Here is a 27,824-nt window from a genome sequence, read left to right as displayed (position 1 = left end):
GATTACTTTTTTATTCAAGAAAAAAATTGACAGGTTTTCTACAACTCTTTTAATCATCTATAGACTACAAACTAGGCTACTAGCTGTCATTACCATTTAATCACAAACCTCTTCTGCAGACCTAAAATAGTTAGATGTCTCTACTAAAATCATCAGCACTAGAACATATTTACCAAAGCATTACTAAGAGAATGAGCTCCTGAATTACTTTTCCCTTCCGCCCCCCGCATTAAATTTAGGAAGCAAATCTTCCTCAGTTGACAAAAGAAAGCCCTACAGGCTTTTTGAAGACAATCACAGTGTTATTTGTGAATAATTTTTTGATCAGACTATAATACTTACCCATATACTCTGGGCACATCAGACAAACTTCACGAAGGAAAGCATTTGCAGTCATGTCAAATGTTCTTAATTTAAGCTCAGTGCCTAACCCTACAATATCAAGCTGCAGCACAGGTGTCTCCATATTACCAGTAAGACGGCATAATTTAATTAAGACCTAAAAAAACCCCAAACAAACAAACAAAAAAACAGAGGGAAAAAAAGGGTAGGGGATTATCCTCTTAGTTTTTATATAGGATTATATATTCACATACATTTTATGGGTTAATGTGTATTGATCATTTAACTTTATACAGCAAATGCCCTGAAAAAAATAAACAGTTCAATAAGCAAAATTGCTAGGATACTATTTGCTGCTATTTTAACAAAAACTTCAAACATGCACACATGTAATACCAAAGTTACACTTACATGAATTAATTTATTTTTAAAAACAAGTCTGTAAAGCATTTAGTAATGTTCAACCCAGTCAAAACTAGTGTGCTGGTTTTGGCTGGGGTAGAGCTAATTTTCTTCATGGAAGCTAGTATGGGGCTATGTTTTGGATTTGTGCTGAAAACTGTGTGGATAATACAGGCATGTTTTCGTTACTGCTGAGCAGTGCTGACACAGCGTCAAGGCCTTTTCTGCTTCTCACACCACCCCACCAGCGAGTAGGCTGGAGGTGCACAAGAAGCTGGGAGGGGACACAGCCGGGACAGCTGACCCCAAACTGACCACAGGGATATTCCACACCATATGACGTCATGCTCAGCGCGTAAAGCTGGGGGAAGAAGAAGGAAGGGGGAACGTTCAGAGTGATGGAATTTGACTTCCCAAGCAATCATTACGCATAATGGAGCCCTGCTTTCCTGGAGATGGCTGAACACCTGCCTGCCCATGGGAAGGAGTGAATTAATTCCTTGTTTTGCTTTGCTTGCGTGCGTGGCTTTTGCCTTACCTATTAAACTGTCTTTACCTCAACCCTCGAGTTTTCTCACTTTTAGCCTTCAGATTCTCTCTACCATCCCACTGGGGGGTGCAGTGAGTGAGCGACTGTGTGGTGCTTAGTTGCCAGCTGGGGTTAAACCACGACAACTAGATTGTCAGTCAGCATAAAGAGTTTACTGCGTTCACTGGAATTTCTTCGAACTCTCCTGGTAAGAGTTAGATTCCCAAGCTAAATATCAGGTGAGAGAACTTCCTACTCTTTCACCCATGCATGACAAAGATGATGTTAAATAAATACCTAGCTGAGCTGTTGTTATCTGTCTTTCACAACGGAAGCAAAACAAAGATATGTATTCTTCCTTTCCACATAATGCTCTCTACAAATAGGGAAAATCACAACCAAGCCAAGTAAGTCATTTTAAACTATAAAGCCAACAGAGAGAAAGTGATTCTTATAGATTCTCAATTGTATTTTTTTCTGATAGATTGTAAGATAGTTTCCATTAGAGAATAATGTAAAATACAACATCTATCTTTAGACTAGTTGTTCTTAAACAAGGTCTTGTCATAACACAAAAACCAGTATATTTAAATTTTATTTGTTTATGTATTTTCTGTAAGGTGTAATATATAATAAGATGTCTTGCAAGCTAATTATGATGTGTTGCAGCCATTCTGTAAGCCTAAAACAGAAATGTAAAGTTTACAAATAAACTGTACAAATTCAGTTAAGTTATACAATGAGTAGCAGCAATAACACTGTCATAGCCATGATGGTCTAATGATAAAGGTAACAATAGTGGTAAGAGGCCATCTCTTTTACTAGACCAACTGATGCAGTTAGAAACAGTGTCTTGCATTTAGGTAAAATACTCTTTTTTTTCCCCGCAAGTCTGAAACAGCAAGAATAACATAAAACACCTCATAGTGAGCACGTTACAGATTTAGGTGTGAGGCTAACAGAGCCTGGGAAAAACTGGAGCAGAAAAATAAGGTGCTTGTTACAAGATGAAACATTAATGAAGTTTTCCCAGTGACCACAGCAGTATCTTAATCCAAAACAAATACGTAATGTGATATTTGAGTGATAGTTAGGTAAAAGACATTCAGTGATAAAATGAATTGGGAAATAAAGTGGATAAATCAGAGCATTTCAGTGACAACAAGGATGGAGAAGCACAACTGTGACTTGGAAAAAAACTCTACAGAATAGTTTCAGCAAGAAATGGGGAATCAATACTTCTGCAGGCATGGATTCATGAACACAACAAACAGAGAAAAATTACAGTTCAGATGTGCTCCAGAGAAATAAAAAAAAAAAGTTAACTTTACCTCAGCTACTTCAAACCTTAGCTGGAATTCTGTCATATTTTTCAAAGACTCTTGTTTACGTAGTTTTTTTCGCCTTGTACTGCTAGCTCGCTTGAGGGAACCAGACGGCGCTTCAAAAAATGGCATGTCTTCCACAGGGCTGCTTAGAGCATCATAAAATTCTTCTTCTGATTCTAAGGATTAATTCACAACAACATTACATATACATTTTCGACACCCAATATTTTGCAGTACTATGACCTAGAATTTTTATATCTACATCTATAAAAACTTAAATGTACAAGTATGGGAAGATTACCTAGCTGATAATTAGCAACCAAAGTCTGTTTCTGTAATTATCTCCGCTCCTGCCTCCACAATGTTTCACCACACCTACAGCTCCCTCTGTCACGTCTTAATAAATCAGTTCTTATCAACTAACTCCTTCGTCAGCATTTTCTCACTATTGGCTGTGCAAAAGACAGCACAAACCATGGCTCATCTTGCCTTCAGCGTGTACTAATAGCTAAATAACTCTTCAGTTGGTCTGACTGCTGCTGACCGTACGACTCTTTTGCCTCACTATCAGTGCGACTACTTTGGATCTCTCCCTGTTAAGGGTCTCCTATTTCAGGACAGGCTCCTAAGGACTATCAAGCTTTTAATCCAGCTGACATTATTACAGAAGTATAACGAAGACAGGTAGATTGCACCATCTTATAAGGCTCTTTTCCTTCACCTAAAAACCATAAACACTGAAGTTAAAGGTAACTGTGGAAGAAGCATCCTTCTGACAAAACTGAAGAAATGACATTAAGAGGTATTTTGTAAGGCTTAAAAGCACCCTTGAGTCTGGGGGTGAAGATAGAGAAATAACATGAATCACTTAAAATGATTGCACAGCTGTATGTACAGTATAAATTAAAACAGAGACTTGATTCAATCTAAATCTAGTTAATACCTTCTTATATCAATTGTGGCCAGCGTTCGCTCTCATCTCACCCTAATTTTTAAGAATTGAAAGACACATTCTCCCCACCTTTGGGCACTTAAAGGAATGCATACAAAAAATAGATGAAGATGCACAGATACATACTTCTATACATACTGTACACACACTGACTTTAAAGTGATAAAGTAGACATAAAAATTAGCTTTGCTGATGATTTTGCTGGTGTTTGCAAACCACATATATCATTAACTTGAGAAAGAAGAAAAAGTATTATTCTCTGTTTCTCCAGTTGACTGTTTTGGCATGACAAAGGTGATTGACGCTGAAATAACATTGATATGTTTGATTATTTTTCAAATGTAACTACTAGATGGAACATACAATCTAGCTAAGCTGTTTCAACAGCAAGGCAATATTAAACATGACCAGTTTCTCCACAAATCCTCTGTTTGATCCTGTAGAAGTTGAAATGATACTTGTTTATAACAACACAGTAGCTTCCAACAGTCATCGTTTCAGTATTTTGTAATTTAAATAAATCCAGCTAAGTAGGAGAGAAATCCTTCACCAGAAGAAAAAAATTAAAACCAGAGGACTAAGTACATACTGAAGCAAAAAAATGACATACATACTACTTCAGATGTTCTGAATAGAGATTTGTAGTAACGTATGCAAAGACAAAAATAAATAAACCCATCCTACCAAACATTTTACTGCTTTGCCTTCAGAAACAGAACGGCAAGAACAAACATACGGAATTTTACTGCTATGAGAAGACGCACAAATATTTTGTACAGAGCGAATTATAATAATCTGCACAGAATATAACACTACTCAACCTTCAAGAACTTGAAACAAAGCCACAAATGGTCACTTACTCCAAGAGAAACAAATTAATTCAATGAACTCAAAAACTTGACTTGACCTGTTTATCAAATCGGACTTTAAAATAGATCATATTACCTGACTCAGCAAATGAATGAAGATCCAAAACAGGAAACACACCTTGTGACAAATGTGGTGCTGAGAGCACAGGGGATATTGCAGCCTGAAACAGGAGATACCATAAAATTTTTTGCTTGAATTCATTGGTCATGCTACTGCATGCATATATGTTGCACCGAAGTTTTACAACTTAAGGAAATTGGTCTTATTTTAAGTGCAAATCATTACAGCTAAACACTTAAGTTACTAAAATTAGAAGCATGGGGAGAAATGAGGCCTAAATCAGGTACAAGCAGCAGGTACTGCACATTCATCTAGCTACAGAGAATAAATACATTAGGAAACATGGCGAAGAGGTTCAAACATTCAACTCCACAGACCAAAAGATGGAGAGAAGCAGCACATCATATGAAAACTCAGGAAAGACAAAACCTAGTCCCTTACAGGCCTACAGTATGGCAACTTCAGAGAACAACAAAAGATCACTGTGCTTTATAAAAATCACATGATACTAGTGGCAGGTGGGAAAAAAAGAAAAAAGAGCTAGAGAAAACATTAGAGCAGATAGAATTGTTTCTAAATTTCATAGAATCATAGAATGATTTAGGTTGGAAAAAACCCTTAAGATCATCAAGTCCAACTGTTAATCTAACACTGCCAAGTCCACCGCTAAACCATGTCCTAAGCGCCACATCTACCCATCTTTTAAATATCTCCAGGGATGGTGACTCAACCACCTCCCTGGGCAGCCTGTTAATATCCAATCTAAACCTCCCCTGGCACAACCTGAGGCCATCTCCTCTCATCCTATTGCTTGTTACTTGGGAGAAGAGACCAACACCCACCTCGCTACAACCTCCTTTCAGGTAGTTGTAGAGAGTGATAAGGTGTCCCCTGAGCCTCCTTTCCTCCAGGCTAAACAACCCCAGTTCCCTCAGCCGATCCTCATAAGACTTGTTCTCCAGACCCCTCACCAGCTTCATTGTTCTTCTTTGGACACGCTCCAGCACCTCAATGTCTTGTAGTGAGGGGCCCAAAACTGAACACAGTATTCGAGGTGCGGCCTCTCCAGGGACGAGTACAGGGGCACGATCACTTCCCTGCTCCTGCTGGCCACACTAGTTCTGATACAGACCAGGATGCTATTGGTCTTCTTGGCCACCTGGGCACACTGCCGACTCATATTCAGCCAGCTGCTGACCAACACCCCCAGGTCCTTTCCCACTGGGCAGCTTTCCAGCCACTCTTCCCCAAGCCTGTAGCATTGCATGGGGCTTTTATGACCCAAGTGCAGGATCCAGTATTTAGCCTTGTTGAATGTCATTTCTCCATGTATCTGGAAAAACAGATGCTAGTAAAGTCATAATTGTGAGATGCAGTTATGCACAACCCAGAGAAGTAACTGAAAACGTGTGAGATGTTACTGTTTTGCCACTAGAGTGGACAAAAGGACAAGAATCCTCACTCCATGTGGACTTATATATGACAGAATTAAATTCTCTTAGTGAAGGTAACCAAATGGTTTATTCACCAAAGCCAGATTTCCCATCAAGCCTCATAAAGTAGCCTTGGTGGTTTGAGTTTCTAAAGAATTCTCATCTGCATGTTCCACGTGTATATTTAGTATACATGTGCCTTGTACAGAGTAACTAAATTAAGAAGAAGCCCGTGCATTGTTTGTGTGCCCATTCTTCTTGAATGCCTTTGGCTCTGGACTGCACAGACTGCAGTAGTTCTTTTTCTTTTTCTTCTTTTCCCCTGTTACTGCTACTTTCAAAGCCCAGTCTCAGACAATTATTCAATAACTCACGGTATTTTACAGAAATCTAAGTATTATGGCAACAAAGAAACATTCATCTTTGAACGTTGTTTCCAAGGCTCCATTTTTCATCTCACTCTTCACATTTCAACAGTCTCTCTTCTCAGTCTCCATCCTACATAACTTGACCTTACTGAATACATCCATGTCCATGAGTGATAGATACACCAAATCTCTAAGAGTCTTGTAACTGTGAAAGTGTCTCATCTGTAACACTTTCACCTTCTAAGAAAACAAGGAGAAGAAACTGTGAGACTTGACTTCACAGTACCATCACGAGAAATAAAGCCTTCACACTGAAGTGGACAGCCTTTTTGTACTGAAGTACAAGAAAGGGCACGGTGCAAAAACCTTGAAGGATCTGTTCTGCAGAGTCTTCTGTTTTTGCAGCCCAAGAACAACTCCTCCACTAACTCAAAATGTAAAGAACAAAGTTCACATGTGGAGCTCTGGAAAAGGATTTCATATCCTTTTCAGTTCAGAAGTGATGTGATGGCAACAAAGCTCAGAAGAATTTCAGCCTCAAGGATGAAAGTATGGGAGTATATCTACCACCACCACATCAGCAAATCCACTCAAATTAACTGAATTTAATACCAGTAATTAGAGTCTGTCAAGCTCTGCAGTAGATGGAAGATTGAGCAGACAGGTTTAACCACAGGTTTTAATATGGATGCTGCATATAATGCAAATACATTCATGTTGGCTCAACAGTCTTTCCTCACTTCATCTTGGATGTCACAAGTAATGTACAGGTAATACTAAGCACATGAAAGTCACTTAAAATATTTTAAATGTAATAGTTGAATTCCATAATTACATTCAAGTATCGGCAATGTTATAAAGTACAGGATAATCATCTTATATGTGCACATTTTATTTATGTAAAACCAAAACCCCATCACTTATCCTTGAAGAAAGTCTGTCTGTGACTAGTTGCACAAAACAACAGAGACTAGGGCAGCTTTTGGCTGGTGATACTATTAGTACATAAAGAGTGAAACAGCAGGTCAGAACCAGCTAGAATTTTAACGTCGCCACTAAAGAGATGGCAGGAACTACATGTTGAAGGGAAACAATCTTCACTCTGTATATACTTTCAATAGGTATGCTTGTCTAGTCATGTGCATTTAGTTAGTGAATATTATACTAACGTAACCCACAGAAAACACCACCAAAACTGCAGCAACAGCTATCAAGTAATTTGTGTAAAGATGGAAAGATAATTATTAAGTAACCTTAAAAAAAAAAGAAACCACAAAGATGACCATTATTCTTTTAGAATCAAGTACACAAAAGATTAAATAACACATAATTAGAAGTATTTACAAGTGACAGAAAAATGGATAGCCCGATTTTGTCTTTGACCTTGAGATTTCACATAGGTTCAAATGATAATACTGTTTTAAAGCTATATAAAACATAGCCAGATCACACAGACTAGAGTGATGTTAAAAATTAGCAATTTGGCGTTCATTTCCTAGTTTTGTTAAAAACAGCTCATATCAAAAGGTAAAACATACTTTTCAGGAATAATAACAAGAAAGTGGCAATCCTCTGTCCGGAAGAAAGCATAGAACAGTGACCCAAACCATTTTCACTAAGGAAAGGGGGTGGGGAAGTAGGGAGGGAGCTCACTCCACACTCTTAAATCTTAGAAATGCAAGGCAGAACTGCCACCTACTCAGGTATGTTGTATAACTGAGTAAAGAAAGGCTGGGAAGAGCAGTGAAATCAGCTGAAATGCAGCTGCCACTTTTGTCAGACAGGCACTGTTTAGCCAATATTAGCCACAGATAGTGGCTATTTTTTGTTTTGTTTTTGAAAGTTAAACTCCTGTCTGACTAAGATTCACATAATACTTCGACTTTAAAAATTCCAAGGTTTCAACTTTTTCTTTGCTAAACAAATTAGCTGAACCCAAACTCTGCAGCACTCTACATGTGTGTAAATTTGAAGGTACAATTAAACTAATCCTCAACAAAAGGGAGTAAGTTTGTTAATCAAGATTAGTATGAACTGCAAAGCAATTCCCAGAGTAGTAAAAGTTTGGAGGGTTTGTATTTTAAATTCAACCACTGGACAACTATTTCATAATTATTGGCTAAAGATCACAATAAACTAAGTAAATAACAAGTAAAATTCTATACCTTTAGAGAATTAGCTAAGTTTTTCAAGAGGTACTAAGTAAGTGCTCTTCTCCACTTCCTTGTGCTCCTCTCAAAACTGCAATGCTAATAGCAAGAAGGTATTTTTCTGATAATTATTAATGAAATATTTTTTAAAAACCTTACCTCAGTTATTTTTGGAGGAGAACTGGTAGCAGGAGCACTTTCTGGCTTAGGAATGCTATCAATTAGCTCCAAGATACTTGTCAGCTTCTGGTCTGATATTTGGATAGAAAGTAAAGGCAGCTGTCCAGACAGTTTGAACCTGTTTAGTAAACAATCAAAGTTATCTTAAAACTATTTCATTCAAACTTTACACTAATTTTCTTCTGAAAAACACAGAAGTCTTCCCGGTCAGAAAATCACTAATCTAACCATTGCGTGTAATATATATACACACACACACACATATACATATATATATATGAAACTTCTGTTGCACACAGAAGAGTTACTTAACAAGCAAATACCCAGTTATTAATGTAATTTATATTTCCATTTGATACAATGTCTTGTGCATCAGCACTGCAACTAATACTAATAACCACTTCTGATTTGGCTACTTAAAGCATATTTTCCTCACAATCAGAAATTGTTCCCTTGTTTGTATATTTAATTTCATTACTTGTAATAAATCACATCACTGAGCCTTTACACAGTATTTTACAGAAGATTTTTTTTTTGCATAAGATGTTTACAGCCCAAAACTTCAAGCAAAGTATACAAAATACTTCCTAGAAGTTATGTATATTTAAGCTGAGTCTAGCAGTAGTCTAGATATTTAACAAAGGAATAAATGGCATAGCTATAAAGGACATAAAAGAATAAAAACGTATTTAAAAATTAACACAGTAAAACATATTTTAAGCCTGTTTGAATAGGCTTTTGCCAAAAAAGAAGTAGAAACACTTCAAATGTAGACACACTCTTTTTAAAGACCTAAAACCCATCCCAGTTTCTCACAGAAGTAAGCAGAACAGAACTAAGCAGAAAACTGGCTCCAAGAACATTATTATGCTTTTATTACAACATCCAGTTAGAAGAGATAAAGAGGTCTGTTCAATAAGCCAACTGTCTCCAACAATAGGCACCAGCAGATGCTTAACACCTGGGGTGTAAGGAACAGGACCTGCTATTTCCTCCCAGTTTTCCTGTGTTTAACTCACAGCTCAAGCTTCAGAGGAACATAAAATATAATACACTGGAGAAGATGTGAGGACAAAAACCCCAAAATTTTCGGTCACCCTCAACTAACGTTGAGACTACAGGAGTAACTGGAAAAACAGCTCTTCATACCTGTGCAAGCCAAGCACAAAGTTGTATGTGTTAAACTGTAACAATAATTATCTAGTTTTCCACATTTTATTAATTTCTTCACATCCTTAAATTCCTAAGGAATTAATTCTCAACTACTTTTGCCTTTTATTCTTAATTCCAGTTCTGTCAGAGGGAAATTTAGACCTTTTTTTTTTTCTTTTTTCTTCTTTTATTTTAACGGAGACGGGCAAGGTTGCAATGTATCTGCTGGGTCTGAAAGGATCTGTCCATCTACTGCTTGAATGCTCCAATAATCTAGGACACTTAGCAATTCTCACTTCCATTGCACTTAAACCTCCCTACAAAAATTCACGTATACTGTTAAGACATTTTTGATTAATGTTTCTACAATGGACAGCCCATGCAGTTACATGGAAGGCACTTAGCAGATACAAGGCAGATAACTGCAAATAATCCCAGACTGACTACACTGCTCTTTTAACAAAAGCTTTTAAGGTTCAGAAAACCTCTGGAAGTGGAATACAATTATTCCCCATTTGTAGAGACTGAGGCATGGAGGAGCTAAGTACTTCAATTGATGAGGAAATCTGTGCAGAAACTTCTTCCAAGTTCAGACTGTTATATTTAGAGATAAGGAAATGTTAAGGATGCCATTTTCAAAGCTGCAAATAAGTACATTTCTTCAAATTGGTGGTTTGTTGGGTTTTTTTAAATGAATGCTATTATATGGAAGGATGCTCTTAATACTGGTATTCTAATACTGGCTTCATACACCTTCAAAAACCAGATGACAGACTCCCAGACACCTCCTTCAGAAAATGGGGTAACCATATCACAGGATAAAAGAAACAATTTAAAAAACTTACACAGGCTAGAAAAATACAGAATCATATTAGTGCTTCCAAGTGTGGAGTGACAGCAACTATAAGGAGCAGTACACCCCATTCTCAGAAATGAAAGAAAGGCAGATATTCAGATCCAACCACAGAGTGAAAGCCCATTTTAAGGGTTACAAAACATGAGCAGATGAAAATACAAGTTAACAGTGAAAGGCCCTTGATACAGTGGTCTTCAACAAATGAAAATTACATAAATTAGCATTCTCTTCAAGACAGCAATATAGAAATGTGCCTTCCTAAACAAAGCCAGCACCAAGTCCTGGTGAATTCATTATTGCTTTTGAACAACAAATCTCAAGAATTCAACTGGATTCAATGGTCAACCAAGGAAGTACAAACATCAAAGAATAAAAAAAATACAGACATCCAATTACCTGCTTTTAGATACCTTAAAGTAAAACAGGTGCCCTCCAAACTAAGGGACTCATTCATAAAATTCTACTACAGTAAGCAAAGCAATTTTGGTACTAGTTTTTGCTGTAGAACAAACATTTTTCCACTCACCTTTCTCAACAGAACTATGCTGTTCTACAGCACCATTCCAAACATTAATTAAAAAAAGCTCAGGAAAAATATAATGTTGTCTTTATATGCAAGCATACTTATAAAAAGTGGAATATAAAGGAATAGCTCACGTATACTAAAAATACATTCATAAATGTGTAACATGTGAGCAATACTTATGCATAATACCCTATTCAACTATAATTACTAACATTCACAGTTTAGAGGATTTTTGCTGACACAAAAGTTATCAGTTAATTCTCACCATTTGTGCACGATGTCATCTAGAGATCACATGGGCCTAAATATTTGTACATAAACACTCATTAACTGACCATTCTTAAAAACAAAAAGAGATTATGCAGTGATGAGACATTTGGCATTTGAAGCTACGTTGATACTGATAGTCTTGATGAGTTTGAGTAGTCAAAGATAGAGACCAACAGAAAATAGAACATTCATAGTTTTAATTGGTTTGGGAGGTATATAACCAAATGTAAAAATTTATCATACGATCCTAACCGGATATATATTATACAGAAGTTCATGATTTTCAGACTTCAGAATTTTAAAGAGATCAAAGAAAGGTCACATCTCCACCACCAGGTAAAAAGCTGCTGTACCAGTCATTTCAAGACTGGTAGACGACTCTAGAGTATTATAATACCATCTGCAGAATACATCCTGGAAGCATTTGGAGACTGAACCAGGTACAAAATTAACAAGTTTAGCTGTTCTTAAGTCATAGTATCAAAATGCTATATTTGAAATGGCTATTTGCTCTTGTTGCAGGTTATAGTATTAGTTATGATTAGTAACTCACTGTGGTATATGCTTATCTAGTACCAAACTGCTGTCTGTGGCATTCCTAACAGTTGTAGACAGTGCAGGCACTCAGAAAGAAGCAGCAGCTGATCTCCAAGAAATATTACTATCTCCGTGGAAAAAAAATTTGCCAATTTATAGACACAGGTAGAAACTATTTACTGTCAAGTAAGTGATTGTATGAGAATTCAGAATACAGAAATAATATCCATTAGGGAAAAATTTCCCAGAATCAGTCTAGACACATAAACTGCCAAAAGGAAAAGCACACCTGGTAGCTAAGACAGTTAGACAGGTAGTACTACAATACTGCAACAGGTGTTCTCATTAAGAGCTGACACTCCTTAATCCAGGTTATACTAGCATAACTTGGAGAGATGTTGATTACAAACCTACATTAAAATGACATTGTTATATGATCACAGAAATGAAATCTCACTTTCCCTCCCTGGACTTCTTGACATAAAAAGACAGATTCCTGTGAGTTTTATTTCCCTTATCTCACCTTCTCCACCAAACAGAGAAAAAGTAAGGAGGGAAAGAATAAGATGATTTGTAAAGTCAAGCATCAAAATTCAGAATCTGGCCTCCCAGCATTCCAGAAGGTGGCACCATTATACCATGCAATCAATTGATCTGCGTTCACAATACACAGCACTGGTGAGGTACATTATTTTTAGGGTTTTTTTTCTGACTAAGCAAATCCTAGATTCTTCATAATTCTTTTATTTCACAAACTGCCTCTTGATTTTGCTGATTGTACTGAACAATTTTCTGCAATAGCCTAGGTCTATTTTTATGCCATTAATTTTCTGAAAAAATTAAAATCTGAATTTCCAACAGTGCTGAGAATGAAATAACCATATGCTAGCTTGTTGTAGCATAGGAATATGATTCTTATTAATGACTTAATAAACCAAATTACCTCGTAATGCATTAATGTGCAAGTACTTCAAAACTGATTGGATTTTTTTAGATAATAGTGTCCTTATCAGACATCAGTGAAGATGCGCTTTCCAAAATACGTGCAAAATTAATCTTTGCCACTTTGACTCAGTGACTTTAACATCAAAGTTTCATCATTAATAGTAACATACATTTTCCTCTAATTGAGTACAATTTCCATAACCAGTAGGTTTTTTGCTAAATAAGCCTAAGTGCAAACTCAATGCATTAAGAGCTGTTTCCCTGAGAAATGATCTCTAGTAGGTAAACAAACAAGATGAATAACCTAAGTGAAAGAGAGGGAGTATGACAGCATGTTACTTTTCAGAATATTTTTGTGATGTTTATAAAAGAGACTTTGTAAGTTCAGATTTTTTGCTCCTCAGTATTTCCAATGAGAACTAAAATATAGCTATTAGAAAGACCTAATTAGAACAGGTATTAATATCTTTAACAAAAATCTTTAAATATATTATGCATACTTATTTTATTACAATGCAATCTTCTATCACCTCTTTAATATCTGGCAACTTCTTGGGTTTATTCTCTATTTTTCTCGATGAAGGTATTTTACTTCCAAGATTCACACATGGCTGATGTAAAATAGTGCAAGTATAATTAGGTCCTTGATTTTTTCTCTTTTTCCCCTAAAAAGTCATTTACCATAAAATTTCAAAATAGGAGAAACCACATACTTGGGCATTCTTGCATCTGTAACAACCATAGCCCTGCTAAATTCCACTTTTACATCCAAGGGCTGCAAGATATGTTGAGATGAATATTTCAGCTTCCGAGCCTCTTGCCAGTTCTCATCTAGAGGAGCAAAGAAAACCTACGTTTTAAACACTGAAAGAGATTCCTTCTCATTACATGTATCACAGAATTAAAGTATCTGATGTTAGTTAGTATATATTGCTAAAAATTGAGGTGACACGATCTCTTTTACAGCTCTACCAATACATGTATATTACACAAGATCCAAACTTCAGACATACAAGACTACTTAATAATTTCTACTGTTCACATCTGAACAGCTACCCCATCCATGCTGCAAACTTCTAAGGGCCCAATTCTTAACATGCATGGTACAGTGAGTTTAGGCTCTGGATTCCCCTCTGGAATCAGAGGGTTAAGAATTAAATGCTTAAGACCTCTCTGGTTCTGACTCCTTCTATATTGTTAGTTCCCAAACTACTAGTAAAAGTTTTCTTCGATAAGGGATTCTGATCTTTTCCTTACCCTCACGAAATAATCAAACCTACAACTATTTGTGGATTCTGCTTTAAATTTGGAGAGAAGCAAGGAAAAGGCACTGAAGGAAAATACCATCAATTAATTAATTACACTCCTATATTTATTATGCAGCAAATCAAATGAGACATCTTCAAAAATAAGGGATTTATTCTAAGTTTATTTATTTAGCAAAAGTTAAGGTTGGAATCTAAGGCCTAAAGATATGTTTTGGAAATTCGTAACATGTTCATAGGACTGAGTTTAGAACATGAGTCTAAAGAAGTATGTTCCAAAGATTCTCCACCGTTTCAGTTAAAAATATAAAAGGCACATCAACCATCAAAATATTTTTACTCATATAGAGAAAGATTGCTTTCATGAATACTTACCATGTTTGCTGTACAGTAACTGTATACTGCTGAGCTGGATATCAAAACTGTCATAAGCTCTTGACATTATATCTTCAATAGTGCTTTGTCCTACTTTGAGTTCTGATATATCAGAACGACTTTTGCTTTTCATCTTAAAAAGTCACAAAAAAGCATAAATCAATTACAAAAATATGCAAAGCACTAATTCTACAAATACTTGATCCTACGACGACAAAAGATTAAATTTAAGTCCTCATTACAAGGGCACAGAGTCTTACAAATATCACAGATATCTAAAATTAGTAGCCTGTATCAAAACAAAAAATGGAGAATACTAAACTCCATTTCTTCTTCAAGGAAAGAAACAAAATAAAAAATGAACTAAAATCTATGAAGTTTTATACAATATATTTTGTGTAAAATTATTTCCTTTAATAAGTGACTCATAACCCGAAGTCTCAAACCCTTTGTAATCAGTAGAATAACTCTTTGGTTTTTTAATATATAAAAATATTACTGCATTAATCACCTCAGAAACATGAAATCTGTTTTTGAATCCTGTTGAATTTAGTTGTGGCATTACCCTGTTACATATTAGTCAAACAGAGTAAAAGGGAAAAGGGGATTTGGACCGCTCATCATCAACGTTCAATGTCTTTCCTTTAATATCAGTCAATATCCCTTTGACTCAGCTTTGGGATGCCCATACTGCTTTGGTATTTCACATTTGTATGTGCCCTCTCTGCTATTCATCTCTGATGAACTGTGGCTGTCCTCATCCTTAAATGTCTAACAATTTTGGATCCATACCTGTTTTTGTCAAACCCAGATAATATTCAAGATAAGGTTCATAACCGTGAAACAGGTTTAAATACTAGTGTCTAAGACATAGCATTTCTTTTTCCAGTGTTACTGAACTATGACTATTTTTACATTAAAAATAACTTGCAGATTGAAAATTCAGAATTACCAAATTAATATTGCCTGTGCAACCTTAATTAAGTCCACTTATATATCTGTATTGAGATACAGTTTTAATTTTATATGCCATTTTCCCCCTTGGGGCTTGACCTTATCCATTACATAACTGAGGGAAAAGAGACTATTTGTTTTGTCTTAAACATACCCATTCAATGAATGGCCTACATCTCACTTAAGCATATGTCACCCAAAGCGAACACAGAATCATTAATCATATCCTGAGAGGCATCTAACTCTTCTCTTTTGGTATTGCCCAATTCCTTCCTCTTGCTTTCTAATTTCTATTAAAGGACAGGAACCAATCCAAGAGTCACATTCACTGTGAAAATTACTCATCCATTTCAGAAAAAAAAAAAATCTCACAGACCCATTTACTGGAGTCTGATTATGAAATGTATTCTTCTATGTATTATTCTGGGAGTAATTTCCTCTGGATGGAGTAGAGGAGGTAAGCTGTTCTATTTCCTTCCTCCATTAGATCTAGGAGGCTGTCTCAAGCACCCAACCAATATACAGACTGATTACTGAACTCCACAAAGTGCCTACAAATGACCAGCATTCAGAAAAGGTGGTAAAATTATTAGTCACTGAAATAAGTGATCTGGTTGTAATCCAAATTATTTTTAGTATCTACATAGCAATGTTTTTCACTAATTCCACTTCCTGAAGCACCTGATATATTCTTTTTCAACAAGGCCAAGTGCAAGGTCCTGCACCTGAGTCAGGGCAACCCCCGCTATCGATACAGGCTGGGGGATGAAAGGATTGAGAGCAGCCCTGCCGAGAAGGACTCGGGGGTGCTGGTGGATGAAAAGCTGGACATGAGCTGGCAACATGCACTTGCAGCCCAGAAGGCCAGCTGCATCCTGGCCTCCATCAAAAGAAGCGTGGCCAGCAAGTCGAGGGAGGAGATTCTGCCCCTCTACTCTGCTCTGGTGAGACCCCACCTGGAGTACTGCGTCTAGCTCTGGAGTCCTCAGCACAGGAAAGACATGGACCTGTTGGAGTGGGTCCAGAAGAGGGCCACGAAAATGATCAGAAGGATGGAGCACCTCTCTTATGAAGCCAGGCTGAGACAGTTGGGGTTATTCAGCCTGGAGAAGAGAAGGCTCCGGGGAGACCTTACTGAAGCCTTTCAATATATAAAAGGGGCTTCCAAGAAAGATAGAAAGAGACTTTTTAGCAGCGCCTGTTGCAATAGGACAAGGGGTAATGGTTTTATACTAAAAGAGGGTAGATTTAGACTAGATATGAGGAAGAAATTTTTTATGCTGAGGGTGGTGAAACACTGGAACAAGTTGCCCAGAGAGGTGGTGGATGCCCCATCCCTGAAAACATTCAAGGTCAGGTTGGACAGGGCTCTGAGCAACCTGGTCTAGTTGAAGATGTCCCTGCTCATTGCAGGGGGGTTGGACTAGGTGACCTTTAAAGGCCCCTTCCAACCCAAACTATTCTATGATTCTAACTGAAACCCACATGCTCAGAAAGTCAGTCTGTGACAGAGGCATAGAAAACTTACTTCACTTTAGCAAGGTTTTAAGCTTTGAAACAAATTCTTATTAAAAAGCAGATACGGCAATGTAAACAGATAGTAAGTGGCAGAATCATTCTTAGCCAGAGTACAAGTAAAAAAAAAAAATTAAATTGCCTGTATACATGTAAGACCATTTGTGCTGAAAGAACACAAGTTCACCAATGAGTAAGATTGCTAATAGTATGCAGAAACAGTCTCTTCTATGATTTTATAGTGCTGAATTATAATTTTAAATACAACATTAAACTACTTTTTTGACTTTTCCCTTGCATGAAGTATCTCAAACATATCTCTAATTTTATCCAAGTTATTTTATAAATTGCCAATGTTTACTTTTCTCATTTTAAAGTAAACTCAATGTCCAAAAAGTAATTGATAACACAAATAATACTAATATTAAAAATAAGAAGACCATTTAATCATGTAAGTGAAAAGTTTACTATTTTATATTCTAGGGTAAAAAAATCATTAGACATTTTCCACATAACAGTTCAAAGCATCGACAGTGGTTTCATTCCAGGGGAGGATTATTTTCTAACAATTCTTTTGGGTAGAAAGAATCTACTGAGAAGAGTTCAATAACTTCTGCTTTCACTGGAAAGCAGTTTAAAATTAATACCTAATACATAAACTGCAAGAGGAAGTTACTTAACGAGTACCACAAAATACAAATTAAGAAACCGGAAATTACATAAAAGCTGAACTATCATTTTCAGTAAGTTATTCATTAGGTAAATACACACCTTAAGATTACCAAGGTCCAGAAGTAGTAAATTGGACGTACAGTCATAGAAACCTTTTTGTGGAACAATGATGTATGAAGCCATGAGGTTAATTTTTAGGTCAAGAACTTTCTGGGTTTCAATAACATACAACAAACCTGAAAAATAATATAATTAGTAAATATATACAAAGTAATCCATACAGAAGCTACGGAATTAAAAGAAGCTATAAAAAGAAATTCAAGTCTAACTTTAAATGAGCTGTGAATGCTAGAAAACTAAGTTTAGTTGGAAGTACAGATGCTCTTCAAATTTCTTCTGAACCAATAATTACAGGTAGTCTTTAAAGAAGCACCAAGTAGATGAAATGATGACAGCAAACAATGCTAATGGACAAGTAGAGACAGCAACACAACACATGCAAATCCAAAAAAGTTTCATACTGAGCGGAGATGAAATGAGAAGCACTGGAATGTGCACTGCAACTTGACAATTGCTGAGTTAACCCATTGTGCTTTGCAGATTCAGAAATTTAATTGTTCTAGAAGTTCTTATTGGGAGTATCCAACTGCACTAGCCAAACTGCTAGCATTGTTACTACTGAGATACTGAAGTTTACACTGATTCTGCTGACAAGCATCTCCATCTTGAGATGCTGAAGACCAGCAAATACAAGGTCTTACAAAAATTCTGTTTATAAATCATGCAACTAGTTGGGAAATTCAGACTGTCAGAACATTTGAGATCAAATTCTGGTTTTTTGTTCATCTGAAGAGGAACGAATGGTCTTGCTTCACGTTAGCACTGAAAACTGCCTTAGGATGCAGCCACAACCCATTAAATATTTGCCAGGTGCAACAAGCTGATGATCACAGAAGCAGAGATAATAAATTATGAAGATGACAACATGACACCGCAGCACACCCACATTGGTAAGAAAGCAATTAAAACTTTTCCAACATTATCAACAGTTGTTCTGCCACAGGAGAGCTAGATTAGTCAATGGAGAACTGGATGGCAACCACATTTCAGGATTTGCAAGATAAAATAACTGGATTAATAAAAAGATTAATATTTTTTCAGTTTTCAATGCTTAACCGTATTTGAGTGATACAGAAAGTTCAAGAAAAGACTTTCTTTTTTCCTTCATTTTGGAAGAGAACATAGTTAAGTCCATAAATTGAACTCTGGGAAACTAAGCTTTTGTAATGTATTTTAGTGATGCTGAAAATCGTAACTATTTTGGTGTAGCAAGTTCCTTCACTTCTACAGCTCACAGTTCCCCAGTATTTTCCAGCTATCTTCTACTGCTTGAAAGAAAAGTGTTAAGAATTCTTTCCTGAGAAGGACTGCAAGTCTGAAGATATTAATTATATTGATATGATTCAATTTTTTTAATTCTACCTCTGAGATTAACGTAGTTCCCTGCAACAGAATATTCTGCAGATCAAATCTTCTTCCCCTGGTAATTTTGTAAGTCTCAGCCAAGATTTTACAAGCAATGCACAGCATATTTTTAGAAATTTCCATCAGGCTTCTCATCTGTGAGTGGAACAAGCTTTTAGATTACTATGGGCTACTCAGCATTCTTGTGAAGGTTAAGAATCATTGGATATACCTTTAAAGTAATGCTATGCTTAAATTATAACAGACACATAGCATGATTTCATATTTCCACAAAAAAATGAATCATGATCACAACCAGAGTATTTGGTGGTAATGAGCAGAGAACCAAGCATATTGAATCTAAGCAAAGTTTTATCCAATTAATCTCAGGAATGACCTGTGGTATCAATACATTCAGTATTGCTGGAGAAGTTTCTAATAGAAAAGACACGCAAGTTGACCCACCTAACTTTGACTGGTTAATCTGACATTAGTCCTTAATTAAACAGTTCAGTCAAAGAACTAATGAATAGAAAATATTTGATGCCTGATTTCATTCCTGATACTAGCTTGATAAAAGCAATCAATTAAATATACATTATGCTTGAGTTTGCTGTAACTGCTTTCACTTATTATCACCGAGTATTCAGATTTTTTAAATGTACAATTTAAATATTAATAGGTTACAAATTTAAATGAGGTTAAAAAAAAAAATCACTGATTTTTTTTTTCCTTTTAAAAATAATTTATATATGAAATGGCCCCTTAGCATCCTCTCCCATCCACAGTCAGAGACAGGACACTGCGCTGGACACACCTCTGATCTACAAAGCCTCAGACATCCTTACTGGAACAAGTTAATTCCACAAATCTCAGTCTTAAAAGTATTCACCATTTTCATTCATGTGTCAAAACATAAGATCCCTAGAGATAAAAGGCCAGGATGAAATGAAAATTAGAGGAATAGCTTTAATGCTGAGTAACTGGAAGACAGATAAATATAGTTTATATGACTTGATCTGAGTCAATCCAGATCAAAATCAACGTTCATCAAGGAATAAAGTGGAAAACAGTTTAGACAAAGGCAGATAGTGTCCTGAAAAGCAACAACTCTGGAAAGGATTTAGGGATTTCATTAGAGGACCAATATCTCAGCATCAGTTTTTAAAGAGTATGAAACAATTAAGGCCATTTAGATACTCAGATGAACAAAACAGAGAAGTTGGAAGTAACAAACTGTTTTTAATTCTGCATGGAGTACAACAGAATAAACACTAAAATACTACCTCAGGGTGTGGAGCATATTTTACATAGAAAGTTGAAGTTGAAAAAGATACAGACATAAAATTATCCAATACCTAGAACAAATGCTTTGTAATGAGATTGAAGAATTCAACTGATTTAGGTGTTGTGTTAGAAAGCTATGACTTGGATCCATGCACCTCTATATGGAAAGATATAATATTTTCATAATCCTAGAATCTAAAATTTGTCTGAGCGTGCAATTCGAGGAGCATGCAGCACTTGCCTGTTGATGTTTTTTCACGGAACTCTTCAAGCTTCATCAGAGTTGCTGATGTCAACTGCTCTAAATGTACATCTTTCGGAGGCCTGAAGAAATCTACTAAGCTATTTATTGTCATCTGTTAAAATAAAGCAAAAATAATAATGGCAAATTTACTATTAAGTAAGATTTTTCAAGAATTATATCTTATTCAAATATTTACTTACCGCATCATATACTATTTCCAGCGGCTGTGATTCTATTCTAAGCCTTTGATCTGCTTTCTCATCCAAAGGATTAGTCTCAAACATTATGCTTAAGAGTGAGGTACTCTCATCTGAATAGACTGTTCGAGAAGATAGGAGACAGGGTGTACACTTTTCTCGGGACATGCCTGTAACTTCAAGTGAGGTAATTTTTGTTTCAAATCTGTAAAGAAAGGTAAACAGCATGTTCAGATGTAATATCCATCTGGCTAGCTACAGTTAGATGGTAAGAGTACAGGAATGAGCTGAAAGAAACAAAACGAAAACCAAAACCACCACCACCATCACCACCACCACCACCACCACCAACGTATCTCTACCCTACCTCAAATACAAATAGCTTAGTCTAAGGATATAACACATATATCCATGCGTTAACTGTTTTCTGTTTAATTATCTTTTGTCTCTATTAGCCACCCTTGCGTAAATAAGAAAGGGGGTCCAAGTTATTCACCTCATACACTTTTCATGAGGACAGGTGTCAGGGCAGGGAAGAGACATGCAAATGGGAATTCTGTAGTATAAGCTCAGGAATTAGACGGCACAGTTTACACTGGGGAACAGAGATACAGCAGAGAGGAAAGGGTTCCAGTGCAGAGAAGTAAAAGAAACACCACAAGAGGAGCACAAGATTAATAGCCTCATTACTCTGAGGAAGTATTTTTTAGGTGTTGGATTTATTTTTTTTCAATACTCTGTCCACCTCTTTAACAGCTCTCAGTTGAAGATCTTTATCTCCCAACACTCAAAGGAAAGTGTTTCACTGTAAAAATATAACATTTTCTTCCCTTTTCTCAGTATGATAGCATTATTGGGCCATTTAGATGCACAGGGAAACAAACAGAAAAGCTGCAAGCAAAACCTAAAAAAAATTATGCATAAGACTCAGTAAGATCAATAGTATCTTAATATCATACATAGATTATACTAATATGCCCCAAACTAGAGGGGACAAGGTTTAAAAATTTTTAAGTCATTAAATTTGAAATTAAAATATTTCGTATCACTGCTTTTCATCATCTACTGTTAAGAGCACAGAACCAAGCCAAAATCACCAGTTACAGCTTTCTTCTGCAAATCTAAAAGCTCAACTGAAAAATCAAGAACTTTTCAGTCATGTTAAATGCCTACACACAAGCGGTTATGAGATCACCTTGCTCAGATTAAGTTTCAAAAAGAGCAACAGTCACTTTTCAAAGCAAGAAACAAGTTAGTAACTGGATTTCTTGTACATAACAATGATAAGCTGAAAAAAGGGAGAAAATCTGTATTGGCACAAAAAATTCTGAAGATGGAGAGAACTTAATCATGGAAACAGTATCCATTCACTTTGTCCATCAGTTGCAGGATGATTCTGCTCCCAAACTGCACAAGAAATGACAGTGAAAAATGGAAGTTAAACATCATAACAGAGCCTTAAAATGCCTATTAGCCATCACCAACATTTCATGAGGAGCGAAAACAGTGTGATAGAGAAAGTTCACCTTATTGCTTGTGCACCTGGTCGTTGGGTAAATACTGTACTCAAGCCAGTTAATGCAAATTTTACCAGCTCAGGAGTTTGTTTGTTTTCTCTTATTGATATAGACATGCTTAATAACTTCACAGAGAACTTCATGGCTTCATACTAGATATGCAGGAAAAACAACAACAGTGGATTATAAAATATGTTAATATATATTTCAATAGAGTTTATGAAGAGATGAAAACCACAAATACCAGTTTGATACTATTTTTCTAGTGCTATAAATAGCTTGCATCATAGCTGGTGTAAAAGTCATTCCCAAATAGTTATTACGAAGAGGCAGAGTTAGAGTAAGAGTAGACTATGCTTACAAACACACGTCTTTGATGTCTCTACATCACATTGTGAGATAAAGGGCCTCTGACATAGAGCTGGAAGGCAGTCCATTGTACTATGAATGGTATCTCACATAAAGATGACTTATCAGACTATTTCTGAATGGTTCAAAAATGTTGCTCTTCCCCACTACTGTCCTTCAATCACTTCTTTCCTTATATACTTACCTACCTTACCTAATCTATCACTCATATTTAATACTCCAGTGAATCACTTAGTGCACTTTCTTAAAAAGTTTCTGAATATTGTAAGAGGATATATGAAGTATTTCATAACTTAAACGATACACTACTTATATGATTTTGTTCTAGCTTGAGCGAGCAAAATTTCATCCTGAACTTTTTCAGAATATCCAAAGTAAGCTCTATAACCACTCTCCTGAAACTGCATCTAAGGATGCTCTGTTCTGCACAAAACCAGCGTGCAGTAACTTCATTAAAAAGTATCAGAACAGTATTCAAATATAAGGACAGAGCTTCAAGTAATTTTAAAAGTGATTTCCTAGAATCTTTAGATTTTTACTGGCAGATAAAGCTACCAATTGTTTGGTATCATAGTCTGTTATGACTTACTGATTTTGGAAGGGTTGGATCCACAGCTGTTTCACTATATCCAATTGCAGCATAAAGTTTAGCCTTCTCTTCACGTGTCATCAGCTCTTCGAGACCTGTCACATTGCAAGAGGTTAGTTAAACTCAGTATAGGTATCTGAAAAATGCAAATACTATTATACACTTCCCAGTGCTTGGTAGGTCTATAACGTACAGTAGATACTGTCAACATTGTCCTGAATTAGCAAAAGCAAAAACCCTGAGGTTTAAGGCAAAGTCTCAAGTGTCCCAAAACATGCTTTAAAATGCAGTTATACTTTTATTCTGACCTACTCTATATCCTAGCTTGCTAATAATAGAAGCAACCTTTCTGATTTACTTTCCGTGTTCCACAACCCTTACTAGGTGCCCTGTACTTAAGTGAATCAAACTCTAATACGCTGCATGAAATAGCCAAATTATAAAATGAATGGAAATAAAATTGTTTACATTCCATTAACTGTTACTGTCTTCTAGCACTTTCTTCAAATCCCCATACACAGTACACCATACAGACAAATGTGAAAACTGTGGCAGGAGAAAGCACAAATTGAAGACAGTTCAGAAAGCGCTATGGAAGGAATTGTAAGATACCTCTGTAACGTGCAATTAACAACTTCATCAGCAAAAAAAGGCTAAGAGAAAATGTAAACACCAATAATCCAATAGCCCCGATATTAAACAAATCCAAAGTTCCACTGCTAGGGACCTATTATTCTAATAAGTAATTTTTAATAATAGAAAAAAATACCAATAAACAAACATACTTGAACCCTTTACTTCTTGTTTTTGTTCATTCTTTTTTTCGCCTGACCAGCTCCATATCCAACTAAACCAGCCACCACCATTTTCATCATCTTGTTTTACTCCTGGTCTGAAGATTTTGAATCCAGCCTTAGTTGCCTGAAATTTAAAAAATACTCAAACAAGTCATTTTCTTCATGATTCTTTCTTCATTTTCCTAAGAGAAACATAGATCCAAGACATGGTCTAACACATCAAAACATCATTAGACAACCATTGAAAAGGCAACGTGTTATTTTTTATTTTTCTTCTAATAACTTTTTCAAGTACACAGTGCATCATCAGACCAATTCTCACTTGCATAAAATCAACCACCTTTATGAACAAAAAGAGCAAGCAAAAGGTAGCTGATTTTAAGTCAATACATGTTTAGCAGATTTTCTCTCTAGCTCTCACCACCAAAAAAAAAAATTCCACAACATTACACAGTGCTCTACAGTACAACAATACACTTCTAAGGAATCATCAAAAATACATATGTAAGCAATTAAATAGCCAGCACAGGCCAAATTTTAAATAATCTCTATATTTTTCATTTCAAGATAGGTGTCCAAAGCAACAATAAAAAAAAAAAAAATCATTGCTCTTGTAATAGAATATTTACTCTAAGGAATATAGCAAACTATTCCTGGATCTGATACGTATAGCTATAACAGTAGGAAAACCCTCCCTTCTATCACATTCACTACTTCAACTACTAGGGGATGTCCTGCCTGATGCCAGTGATGATTCCAATACTGGGTCCTCCCAGAAAGCGCAAACTTCATCCAGACTTGACCACTGAAAGTTTGGCATAAGGGATAGCAAACAACCATCAAGCGATCTAAGAGACAGAGGAGTTCTCAAAACTGTAGTGGATCACACAAACTAATTATTTTTCTTCATCACTAATATGACCTGAAAAGATATAAACACTTGCAGGCAAGACCTGAATTTAGAGATGCCTTGGTGAATGGGATACCCAAAGTGACTGAGACAGGGATCCCTTCTCAGCATTCAAAAAACCTTAGATGTCTGCAACACAATTAGAGAAAACAGCCCGCTACAAATCAGAACTTTTTAGGGACTTGTCACATCTATCCACCTACAGGCCAATGGAAGGCAGGACTCACCATGAAAACATAAAGGCTTCTGAACTGACACTACTGATTCACCTCAGAGAGATGATGCAGAATGTCAGCTAAACAACACAAGGCCTCAAAAAGTTTGAACAAAATCCTCCGAAGTCCTCTTTATAATGGATACCAAGTCATCAAGCAGATGTTACAGAGCAAACGGTCCAAGAAAAGAATGGACAGAGCCTGAGAAAAAAGGGCTGTTAAACCTCTGAAATTAGAGGTTTCTAGGACACCAAGGAGTTGGTGTTGAAGGACAAATGTCATGGAGAAAAAGAAGTGATGCTTAAAGCTGTTACTCTCAACATGTCTGAGGCAGCAGCTGGCACCAGAGTCCAAGGTAAGAAAGGCTACAGACAGAAGAGAGGGGAACAGTGCTTCTGCAAGGATGAAGAAAACATTTGTGCAGTATGGGAACTACAGAAATTTCCTGAAGAAATCCTGTTGAGCTTTCCCCATCCTCCATTTACAATGATTTAGTAGTGAATACAGTCATAGTCTGTGGAAAGATTACTCTGGAAGCTAAACTGTTTTGACTAAAAGAAAGAGAGAACCAAGAGTGTCGTCCTGTATTCTGATTCAGGTGAAGTGTCTATATTCTCTAGATTGAAAGCACAAAATATCTCAAGCTATCTGATACAGAGACTTGATGCTTAGCTCACTGAAGCTGGTGTTTGGTACTTAGGGCACTAGTGATGAGGATTAAAAAGTGGCCTAAGGTTTGGAATATAAGGTTTGGTTCTTGCTACAAAGTTCCCAGAAAATCAGATGGTACTGTGTTCACAAGTGTGAGTTCTGGGGAGCAGAACTCTAGAAAAGAAAGCCCTTGAAATTCAACTCTAAGGTATGTTTTTTAAAAAAAAAAAAAGTTTACAAAACAGTAGGGTCCTTTATCTGGCTTTACTCAGCCCACAACTAAAGGGTGCTCCTTTAAATTCCTAGTAGACTTACCGCTGTCAGGATACCAAGCTAGTAGTAGATCTGCCTCTTACAAGTCCTTTGAGACCTTTTTCAGATGTATGACCTGATAACAATAAGACAGATGGGTTCTGACAGATAGATGGAGGTTGAACATAATTTAGAATCACTGTGACCTGATTTTCAATACTTAGAAATAAATTCAGAGAGTTAGCTAGCAGATCTTCCAAGATGCTTTTCTAACACTTTTCAAATCCAAGGCTTAAAGCCCAAACAAATGAAAATTCATTTGCTTGCAACCTACTTCTAAGCACTACAGAAACCTATCTTAAAACTCAGTCCTGGAAAGTGGTCAGGACATACACACAACCTTTTGCAAGCAGCACGGTCATACTGAAGAAAAGAAGAATAAAACTAGACAGGAAATTCTTTAGGATCTCCCTCACCTTGTAAGAAGTAGGAGGAAAAAAGATAAAACCAAAAGAAACTATATGCTATACAAAATAAACACATGCCAAAATTAAATGAGAACTAAAACAAAACAAAAAAACCCTTCTTGTGAAAAGCACTCCAATTCAGCGGAACAACTGAAGGGGAGGGATATGAATGTGTCTTCTGGTTCTGTAAAAGTCTGAATAATGATCATATAAGCATCCAAATGTGGGTGTACATACAGACAACTAGAAGGAAAAAAAACCCCACATTTATGGATTCCTGTTTAGAGTTTTGGTTTAGAAGCACAATATCTATCACTGCAGCATTTGCGTTCATATCATACTTAATATACTCCACAAAAAAAAAAAAATTTCAAGCACTGCCATAAGAAATTATTGATATTCATGAAGTTTAATTATCAATACATTATTTCAGATTCTAAACTTCATATTCTGCTTACTTTTAGTCACATTGATTATTAATGGAGAAAGACCACTTCACAGATTTCAGAAAACCTACACAGATTTCACTTCAGTCTCCTGGAACGATGCTCAGACACTACAGTGAAAACTAAGCAGTACACTAACCTAGGAAAAACAAGGTTAACAAATTAAGTGTAACTACTCAAGTCACATTCTGTTGCCTAATTGTGATTATCTACTTAAATGTATTCTGCATTTGCTGTATTCTGAATAACATTTGCAAATAGTAACAAAAGGTCAACATACTACATATACAGGTGTTCAGCCTACATACTAGGGTATCAGGAAGGAAAGGAATAAACTAATAGTCTAGGCTGTTGGCGGGGCGGGTGTGGGGGAAAAAATCCTGAAGCTTTGGGTATAATCGCTTCCAACTTGACTTATCCTATCATCCTTTGACCATTTTTTCCACAGTAGATCTTCCTCACCAAAAGTGGAAAGAAATTTATCCCAGACCAGTTATTCTGAAGAAGCAGTATATGGAGCTATTTAGTTTTTGCTTAATTACAAGCTGAAACTAACTATGCCTTATAATAACAAATGCGAAATAAAAGGAAAATAGAAAGACTCTATGATGCACAACTCAATCACTAGAACTAAAGTGCATCTGCGTAAAATCTTCATAACCTCATGTTGCAGTTACTCTTAGACTCGCTGTTGTGGTTTAACCTCAGTCAGCAACTGAGCACCACACAGCCGCTCGC

General features: G+C 36.3%; 1 protein-coding gene across 1 annotated transcript in view; it reads right to left on the bottom strand.

The window, feature by feature from the left end:
* Window positions 1-27,824, bottom strand: part of VPS13A (vacuolar protein sorting 13 homolog A (S. cerevisiae)) — a 106,335-nt gene that overhangs the window by 67,385 nt on the left and 11,126 nt on the right. Inside the window, 12 exon segments of the mRNA XM_009328187.1 lie at window positions 343-499; window positions 2,605-2,777; window positions 4,499-4,583; window positions 8,594-8,732; window positions 13,614-13,731; window positions 14,541-14,673; window positions 17,781-17,917; window positions 20,674-20,788; window positions 20,877-21,078; window positions 22,400-22,542; window positions 23,349-23,443; window positions 24,134-24,269. Coding sequence (XP_009326462.1) covers window positions 343-499; window positions 2,605-2,777; window positions 4,499-4,583; window positions 8,594-8,732; window positions 13,614-13,731; window positions 14,541-14,673; window positions 17,781-17,917; window positions 20,674-20,788; window positions 20,877-21,078; window positions 22,400-22,542; window positions 23,349-23,443; window positions 24,134-24,269 — 1,633 coding nt within the window.

This window comes from Pygoscelis adeliae, unplaced genomic scaffold (genome assembly GCF_000699105.1).
Source record: "Pygoscelis adeliae isolate BGI_AS28 unplaced genomic scaffold, ASM69910v1 Scaffold45, whole genome shotgun sequence".
Taxonomy (NCBI): Eukaryota; Metazoa; Chordata; class Aves; order Sphenisciformes; family Spheniscidae; genus Pygoscelis; species Pygoscelis adeliae.
The sequence above is the reverse complement of the archived record's forward strand: the minus strand, read 5'-3'. Positions and strand labels throughout refer to the sequence as shown.